Genomic DNA, 8912 nt, shown 5'->3' on the forward strand with positions numbered 1-8912 from the left:
ACAGAGAGATAGATGTTAGACAGTGTGAAGTAAGGCTCTATGGTGCTGAGAGGACAGATATATGTTAGACAGTGTGAAGTAAGGCTCTATGGTGCTGAGAGGACAGAGAGATGTCAGACAGTGTGAAGTAAGGCTCTATGGTGCTGAGAGGACAGATATATGTTAGACAGTGTGAAGTAAGGCTCTATGGTGCTGAGAGGACAGATATATGTTAGACAGTGGAAAGTAAGGCTCTATGGTGCTGAGAGGACATATATATATGTTAGACAGTGGGAAGTAAGGCTCTATGGTGCTGAGAGGACAGATATATGTTAGACAGTGGGAAGTAAGGCTCTATGGTGCTGAGAGGACAGATATATGTTAGACAGTGGAAAGTAAGGCTCTATGGTGCTGAGAGGACAGAGAGATGTTAGACAGTGTGAAGTAAGGCTCTATGGTGCTGAGAGGACAGATATATGTTAGACAGTGGGAAGTAAGGCTCTATGGTGCTGAGAGGACAGAGAGATGTTAGACAGTGTGAAGTAAGGCTCTATGGTGCTGAGAGGACAGATAGATGTTAGACAGTGGGAAGTAAGGCTCTATGGTGCTGAGAGGACAGAGAGATGTTAGACAGAGAGATGTTAGACATGGGAAGTAAGGCTCTATGGTGCTGAGAGGACAGAGAGATGTTAGACAGTGTGAAGTAAGGCTCTATGGTGCTGTTTGTGTGCATTCGTATGTGTGTCTGTGTGAGTGTTTGTGTGCATTCATATGTGTGTCTGTGTGAGTGTTTGTGTGCATTCATATGTGTGTCTGTGTGAGTGTTTGTGTGCATTCATATGTGTGTCTGTGTGAGTGTTTGTGTGCATTCATATGTGTGTGCGTGCACAAATGTGTATGTGTGTATGCATTCGTACGTGGGGGTGTGGGACAAATTCCCGTTTGTGTGAGTGTCTGCACATGTGTGTGTGACGTACCAGGCGTTCAGACAGAGGAGTCTTGTCTCCATCAGGCAGATGTTGCTCCAGAGCCAGGACAATACAGTTGGCACAGATGGTGGCCAGGATCAACCACTCAAACGGAGTGAGAGAGTACAGTCAAGGAAGAAAACAGGGAGGAGAGCAGAGAACAGATGGAGAGGACAGGAAGAAACCAGGGAGGAGAGCAGAGAACAGATGGAGAGGACAGGAAGAAACCAGGGAGGAGAGCAGAGAACAGATGGAGAGGACAGGAAGAAACCAGGGAGGAGAGCAGAGAACAGATGGAGAGGACAGGAAGAGATCCAGGAGGAGAGGGCAGACAGAGAGGACAGGAAGAAACCAGGGAGGAGAGCAGAGAACAGACGGAGAGGACAGGAAGAAACCAGGGAGGAGAGCAGAGAACAGATGGAGAGGACAGGAAGAAAACAGGGAGGAGAGCAGAGAACAGATGGAGAGGACAGGAAGAGATCCAGGAGGAGAGGGCAGACAGAGAGGACAGGAAGAAACCAGGGAGGAGAGCAGAGAACAGACGGAGAGGACAGGAAGAAACCAGGGAGGAGAGCAGAGAACAGATGGAGAGGACAGGAAGAAAACAGGGAGGAGAGCAGAGAACAGATGGAGAGGACAGGAAGAAAACAGGGAGGAGAGCAGAGAACAGATGGAGAGGACAGGAAGAAACCAGGGAGGAGAGCAGAGAACAGATGGAGAGGACAGGAAGAAACCAGGGAGGAGAGCAGAGAACAGATGGAGAGGACAGGAAGAAACCAGGGAGGAGAGCAGAGAACAGATGGAGAGGACAGGAAGAAACCAGGGAGGAGAGCAGAGAACAGATGGAGAGGACAGGAAGAGATCCAGGAGGAGAGGGCAGACAGAGAGGACAGGAAGAAACCAGGGAGGAGAGCAGAGAACAGACGGTGAGGACAGGAAGAAACCAGGGAGGAGAGCAGAGAACAGACGGAGAGGACAGGAAGAAACCAGGGAGGAGAGCAGAGAACAGACGGAGAGGACAGGAAGAAACCAGGGAGGAGAGGACAGGAAGAAACCAGGGAGGAGAGGACAGGAAGAAACCAGGGAGGAGAGCAGAGAACAGATGGAGAGGACAGGAAGAGATCCAGGAGGAGTGTTATGCAGGTGAAGGAGGACCCAAACGCGACTTAACAGAAACAGAGTTTATTAATGCTCAAATCCGAATAACTGAAATCCTCTAGACAGTAGAGGGGAAAACAACTGGAGAAGCGGCCACAGACTGCAGGTCGCTTCGGGTAGGCGCAGGCCGTAGTCAAACTGAGACACCTGCTCACACGCAGCGTCTGAAGAAGGCACAAAACACGACAGGACAGGGTGATACACAATCACGGCAAAAAACACGACAGGACAGGGCGAAACGCAATTACAGCATGGAATACAAAACAAGGAACCGACGGAACAGGGACGGAACACAAAGGAATAAATAGGGAGTCTAATCAGGGGAAAGGATCGGGAACAGGTGTGGGAATTAAATGATGATTAGGGGAATAGGAACAGCTGGGAGCAGGAACGGAACGACAGAGAGAAGAGAGAGCGAGAGAGTGAGAGAGGGAGGGGGAGAGAGAGGGATAGAACCAAACAAGACCAGCAGAGGGAAACGAATAGCATGGGGAGCACAGGGACAAGACATGACAATGAATGACAAACATGACAGTACCCCCACTCACCGAGCGCCTCCTGGCGCACTCGAGGAGGAATCCTGGCGGCAACGGAGGAAATCATCGATGAGCGAACGGTCCAGCACGTCCCGAGACGGAACCCAACTCCTCTCCTCAGGACCGTAACCCTCCCAATCCACTAGGTATTGGTGACCCCGTCCCCGAGAACGCATGTCCATAATTTTATGTACCTTGTAAATAGGTGCGCTCTCGACAAGGACGGGAGGGGGGAGGGAAGACGAACGGGGGTGCGAAGAAAGGGCTTAACACAGGAGACATGGAAGACAGGATGGACGCGACGAAGATGTCGCGGAAGAAGCAGTCGCACAGCGACAGGATTGACGACCTGGGAGACACGGAACGGACCAATGAACCGCGGAGTCAACTTACGAGAAGCTGTCGTAAGAGGAAGGTTGCGAGTGGAAAGCCACACTCTCTGGCCGCAACAATACCTTGGACTCTTAATCCTGCGTTTATTGGCGGCTCTCACCGTCTGTGCCCTGTAACGGCAAAGTGCAGACCTCACCCTCCTCCAGGTGCGCTCACAACGTTGGACAAACGCTTGAGCGGAGGGAACGCTGGACTCGGCAAGCTGGGATGAGAACAGAGGAGGCTGGTAACCCAGACTACTCTGAAACGGAGATAACCCGGTAGCAGACGAAGGAAGCGAATTGTGAGCGTATTCTGCCCAGGGGAGCTGTTCTGCCCAAGACGCAGGGTTCCTGAAAGAAAGGCTGCGTAGTATGCGACCAATCGTCTGATTGGCCCTCTCTGCTTGACCGTTAGACTGGGGATGAAACCCGGAAGAGAGACTGACGGACGCACCAATCAAACGACAGAACTCCCTCCAAAACTGTGACGTGAATTGCGGACCTCTGTCTGAAACGGCGTCTAACGGGAGGCCATGAATTCTGAATACATTCTCAATAATGATTTGTGCCGTCTCCTTAGCGGAAGGAAGTTTAGCGAGGGGAATGAAATGTGCCGCCTTAGAGAACCTATCGACAACCGTCAGAATCACAGTCTTCCCCGCAGACAAAGGCAGACCGGTAATGAAGTCTAAGGCAATGTGAGACCATGGTCGAGAAGGAATGGGGAGCGGTCTGAGACGACCGGCAGGAGGAGAGTTACCCGACTTAGTCTGCGCGCAGTCCGAACAGGCAGCCACGAAACGGCGCGTGTCACGCTCCTGAGTCGGCCACCAAAAGCGCTGGCGAATAGACGCAAGAGTGCCTCGAACACCGGGATGACCCGCTAACTTGGCAGAGTGAGCCCACTGAAGAACAGCCAGACGAGTGGAAACAGGAACGAAAAGGAGGTTACTAGGACAAGCGCGCGGCGACGCAGTGTGCGTGAGTGCTTGCTTAACCTGTCTTTCAATTCCCCAGACTGTTAACCCGACAACACGCCCATAAGGAAGAATCCCCTCGGGATCAGTAGAAGCCACAGAAGAACTAAACAGACGGGATAAGGCATCAGGCTTGGTGTTCTTGCTACCCGGACGGTAAGAAATCACAAACTCGAAACGAGCGAAAAACAACGCCCAACGAGCTTGACGGGCATTAAGTCGTTTGGCAGAACGGATGTACTCAAGGTTCTTATGGTCTGTCCAAACGACAAAAGGAACGGTCGCCCCCTCCAACCACTGTCGCCATTCGCCTAGGGCTAAGCGGATGGCGAGCAGTTCACGGTTACCCACATCATAGTTGCGCTCAGATGGCGACAGGCGATGAGAAAAATAAGCGCAAGGATGAACCTTATCGTCAGACTGGGAGCGCTGGGATAGAATGGCTCCCACGCCTACCTCTGAAGCGTCAACCTCGACAATGAATTGTCTAGTGACGTCAGGAGTAACGAGGATAGGAGCGGACGTAAAACGTTCTTTTAGAAGATCAAAAGCTCCTGGGCGGAACCGGACCACTTAAAACACGTCTTGACAGAAGTAAGAGCTGTGAGAGGGGCAGCAACTTGACCGAAATTACGAATGAAACGCCGATAGAAATTAGCGAAACCTAAGAAGCGCTGCAACTCGACACGTGACCTTGGAACGGGCCAATCACTGACAGCTTGGACCTTAGCGGAATCCATCTGAATGCCTTCAGCGGAAATAACGGAACCGAGAAAAGTAACGGAGGAGACATGAAAAGAGCACTTCTCAGCCTTTACGTAGAGACAATTCTCTAAAAGGCGCTGTAGAACACGTCGAACGTGCTGAACATGAATCTCGAGTGACGGAGAAAAAATCAGGATATCGTCAAGATAGACAAAAACAAAAATGTTCAGCATGTCTCTCAGAACATCATTAACTAATGCCTGAAAAACAGCTGGCGCATTGGCGAGACCGAACGGCAGAACCCGGTACTCAAAATGCCCTAACGGAGTATTAAACGCCGTTTTCCACTCGTCCCCCTCTCTGATGCGCACGAGATGGTAAGCGTTACGAAGGTCCAACTTAGTAAAGCACCTGGCTCCCTGCAGAATCTCGAAGGCTGATGACATAAGGGGAAGCGGATAACGATTCTTAACCGTTATGTCATTCAGCCCTCGATAATCCACGCAGGGGCGCAGAGTACCGTCCTTCTTCTTAACAAAAAGAACCCCGCCCCGGCCGGAGAAGAAGAAGGCACTATGGTACCGGCGTCAAGAGACACAGACAAATAATCCTCGAGAGCCTTACGTTCGGGAGCCGACAGAGAGTATAGTCTACCTCGAGGAGGCGTGGTCCCTGGAAGGAGATCAATACTACAATCATACGACCGGTGAGGAGGAAGGGAGTTGGCTCGGGACCGACTGAAGACCGTGCGCAGATCATGATATTCCTCCGGCACTCCTGTCAAATCGCCAGGTTCCTCCTGAGAAGTAGGGAGAGAAGAAACGGGAGGGATGGCAGACATTAAACACTTCACATGACAAGAAACGTTCCAGGATAGGATAGAATTACTAGACCAATTAATAGAAGGATTATGACATACTAGCCAGGGATGACCCAAAACAACAGGTGTAAACGGTGAACGGAAAATCAAAAAAGAAATAGTCTCACTGTGGTTACCAGATACTGTGAGAGTTAAAGGTAGTGTCTCAAATTTGATACTGGGAAGATGACTACCATCTAAGGCAAACATGGGCGTAGGCCTGTCTAATGGTCTGAAAGGAATGTTATGTTTCCGAGCCCATGCTTCGTCCATGAAACAACCCTCAGCCCCAGAGTCAATCAAAGCACTGCATGTAGCACCCGAACCGGTCCAGCGTAGATGGACCGACATAGTAGTACAAGATCTAGATGAAGGGACCTGAGTAGTAGCGCTCACCAGTAGCCCTCCGCTTACTGATGGGCTCTGGCCTCTTACTGGACATGAAATAACAAAATGTCCAGCCACTCCGCAATAGAGGCACAGGCGGTTGGTGATCCTCTGTTCCCTCTCCTTATTCGAGATGCGAATCCCTCCCAGCTGCATGGGCTCAGTCTCAAAGCCAGAGGGAGATGGTTGCGATGCGGAGCAGGGAAACACCGTTGATGCGAGCTCTCTTCCACGAGCCCGGTGACGAAGATCTACCCGTCGTTCTATGCGGATGGCGAGAGCAATCAAGGAGTCCACATCTGAAGGAACCTCCCGGGAGAGAATCTCATCCTTAACCACTGCGTGGAGTCCCTCCAGAAAACGAGCGAGCAGCGCCGGCTCGTTCCACTCACTAGAGGCAGCAAGAGTGCGAAACTCAATGGAATAATCCGTTATGGACCGTTCACCTTGGCATAAGGAAGCCAGGGCCCTAGAAGCCTCCTCACCAAAAACTGAACGGTCAAAAACCCGAATCATCTCCTCTTTAAAGTTCTGGAATCTGTTAGAGCACTCAGCCCTTGCCTCCCAGATAGCTGTGCCCCATTCTCGAGCCCGGCCAGTAAGGAGTGAAATGACGAAAGCAACCCGAGCTCTCTCTCTAGAGTATGTGTGGGGTTGGAGAGAGAACACAATCTCACACTGCGTGAGAAAGGAGCGGCACTCAGTGGGCTGCCCGGAGTAGCAAGGTGGGTTATTAACCCTGGGTTCAGGAGGCTCGGCAGGCCAGGGAGTAACAGGTGGCACGAGACGTAGACTCTGGAACTGTCCAGAGAGGTCGGAAACCTGAGCGGCCAGGTTCTCCACGGCATGGCGAGCAGCAGACAATTCCTGCTCGTGTCTGCCGAGCATGGCTCCTTGGATCTCGACGGCAGTGTAACGAGCGTCTGAAGTCGCTGGGTCCATTCTTTGGTCGGTTCCTTCTGTTATGCAGGTGAAGGAGGACCCAAACGCGACTTAACAGAAACAGAGTTTATTAATGCTCAAATCCGAATAACTGAAATCCTCTAGACAGTAGAGGGGAAAACAACTGGAGAAGCGGCCACAGACTGCAGGTCGCTTCGGGTAGGCGCAGGCCGTAGTCAAACTGAGACACCTGCTCACACGCAGCGTCTGAAGAAGGCACAAAACACGACAGGACAGGGTGATACACAATCACGGCAAAAAACACGACAGGACAGGGCGAAACGCAATTACAGCATGGAATACAAAACAAGGAACCGACGGAACAGGGACGGAACACAAAGGAATAAATAGGGAGTCTAATCAGGGGAAAGGATCGGGAACAGGTGTGGGAATTAAATGATGATTAGGGGAATAGGAACAGCTGGGAGCAGGAACGGAACGACAGAGAGAAGAGAGAGCGAGCGAGTGAGAGAGGGAGGGGGAGAGAGAGGGATAGAACCAAACAAGACCAGCAGAGGGAAACGAATAGCATGGGGAGCACAGGGACAAGACATGACAATGAATGACAAACATGACAAGGAGAGCAGAGAACAGACGGAGAGGACAGGAAGAAACCAGGGAGGAGAGCAGAGAACAGACGGAGAGGACAGGAAGAAACCAGGGAGGAGAGGACAGGAATAAACCAGGGAGGAGAGGACAGACAGAGAGGACAGGAAGAAACCAGGGAGGAGAGGACAGACAACGAGGACAGGAAGAAACCAGGGAGGAGAGAGCAGACAGAGAGGACAGGAAGAAACCAGGGAGGAGAGGGCAGATAGAGAGGACAGGAAGAAACCAGGGAGGAGAGGGAAGACAGAGAGGACAGGAAGAAACCAGGGAGGAGAGGACAGACAAAGAGGACAGGAAGAAACCAGGGAGGAGAGGGCAGACAGAGAGGACAGGAAGAAACCAGGGAGGAGAGGGCAGACAGAGAGGACAGGAAGAAACCAGGGAGGAGAGGGCAGACAGAGAGGACAGGAAGAAACCAGGGAGGAGAGGGCAGACAGAGAGGACAGGAAGAAACCAGGGAGCAGAGGACAGACAGAGAGGACAGGATGAAACCAGGGAGGAGAGGAGAAGAGGACAGACAGAGAGGACAGGATGAAACCAGGGAGGAGAGGAGAAGAGGACAGACAGAGAGGACAGGAAAAGGACAAGGCGGCAGCAATCTGATACTTAACTAACTCAGTTCTTCCCGAATTCCCGAATATTATAACATTTATAACAAACGTGTATATCATAATAACATATTTTAAAATCCAAAATATAATAATGAGCCAACAATTAAAACTCCCACTCAAAAATAACAACGATATACAGTAGCTATTGGCTGATCATAACCACATGATCAAATATATACAGTTGAGAAAAGCTCTTGATGAATTATTGGACATGATGCCATGATTCTACAAACACAGCTACCACCTTCCTTACACACAGTTTAGTGTTTCCTGAATGGGCTGAGACCTACACTGCACGGTAAACATTAACATATAGCATTGTGTAGTGTTTCCTGAATGGGCTGAGACCTACACTGCACGGGAAACATTAACATATAGCATTGTGTAGTGTTTCCTGAATGGGCTGAGACCTACACTGCACGGTAAACATTAACATATAGCATTGTGTAGTGTTTCCTGAATGGGCTGAGACCTACACTGCACGGGAAACATTAACATATAGCATTGCAATAACTATGTACAAATACACAAAGGTGACACCTGCTAAATGGGGATCAGGCCAGAAGAAAACCAGCTGTACAACCACCCTGCATATATAGTATGAACACACACACACATCGACACACAGGGTCAGACAGCTGTTCCCTGATGCCTGGTGGGGTCTGTGGTGAGATGTGTGTGTGTGTTGATGTGAGTGTAACGTAATGCAGTGCTGCAGGGCCCAGTGTGAGTGAGTCAGTCAGACATGCACCAGGCATGGTTGTAATGGGCTGTTATTACACAGTTACCCTCACACAGCCCCGCTGC

At 50.7% G+C, this 8912-nt stretch overlaps 1 protein-coding gene across 1 annotated transcript in view; it reads right to left on the reverse strand.

The window, feature by feature from the left end:
- The window catches only part of LOC124015263 (voltage-dependent P/Q-type calcium channel subunit alpha-1A-like), a 215792-nt gene that overhangs the window by 150298 nt on the left and 56582 nt on the right, over positions 1 to 8912 (reverse strand). Inside the window, exon 2 of the mRNA XM_046330377.1 lies at positions 957 to 1062. Coding sequence (XP_046186333.1) covers positions 957 to 1062 — 106 coding nt within the window. The remainder of the gene's footprint in view (positions 1 to 956; positions 1063 to 8912) is intronic.

The sequence above is a fragment of the Oncorhynchus gorbuscha genome, linkage group LG26 (assembly GCF_021184085.1).
Source record: "Oncorhynchus gorbuscha isolate QuinsamMale2020 ecotype Even-year linkage group LG26, OgorEven_v1.0, whole genome shotgun sequence".
Lineage (NCBI taxonomy): Eukaryota > Metazoa > Chordata > Actinopteri > Salmoniformes > Salmonidae > Oncorhynchus > Oncorhynchus gorbuscha.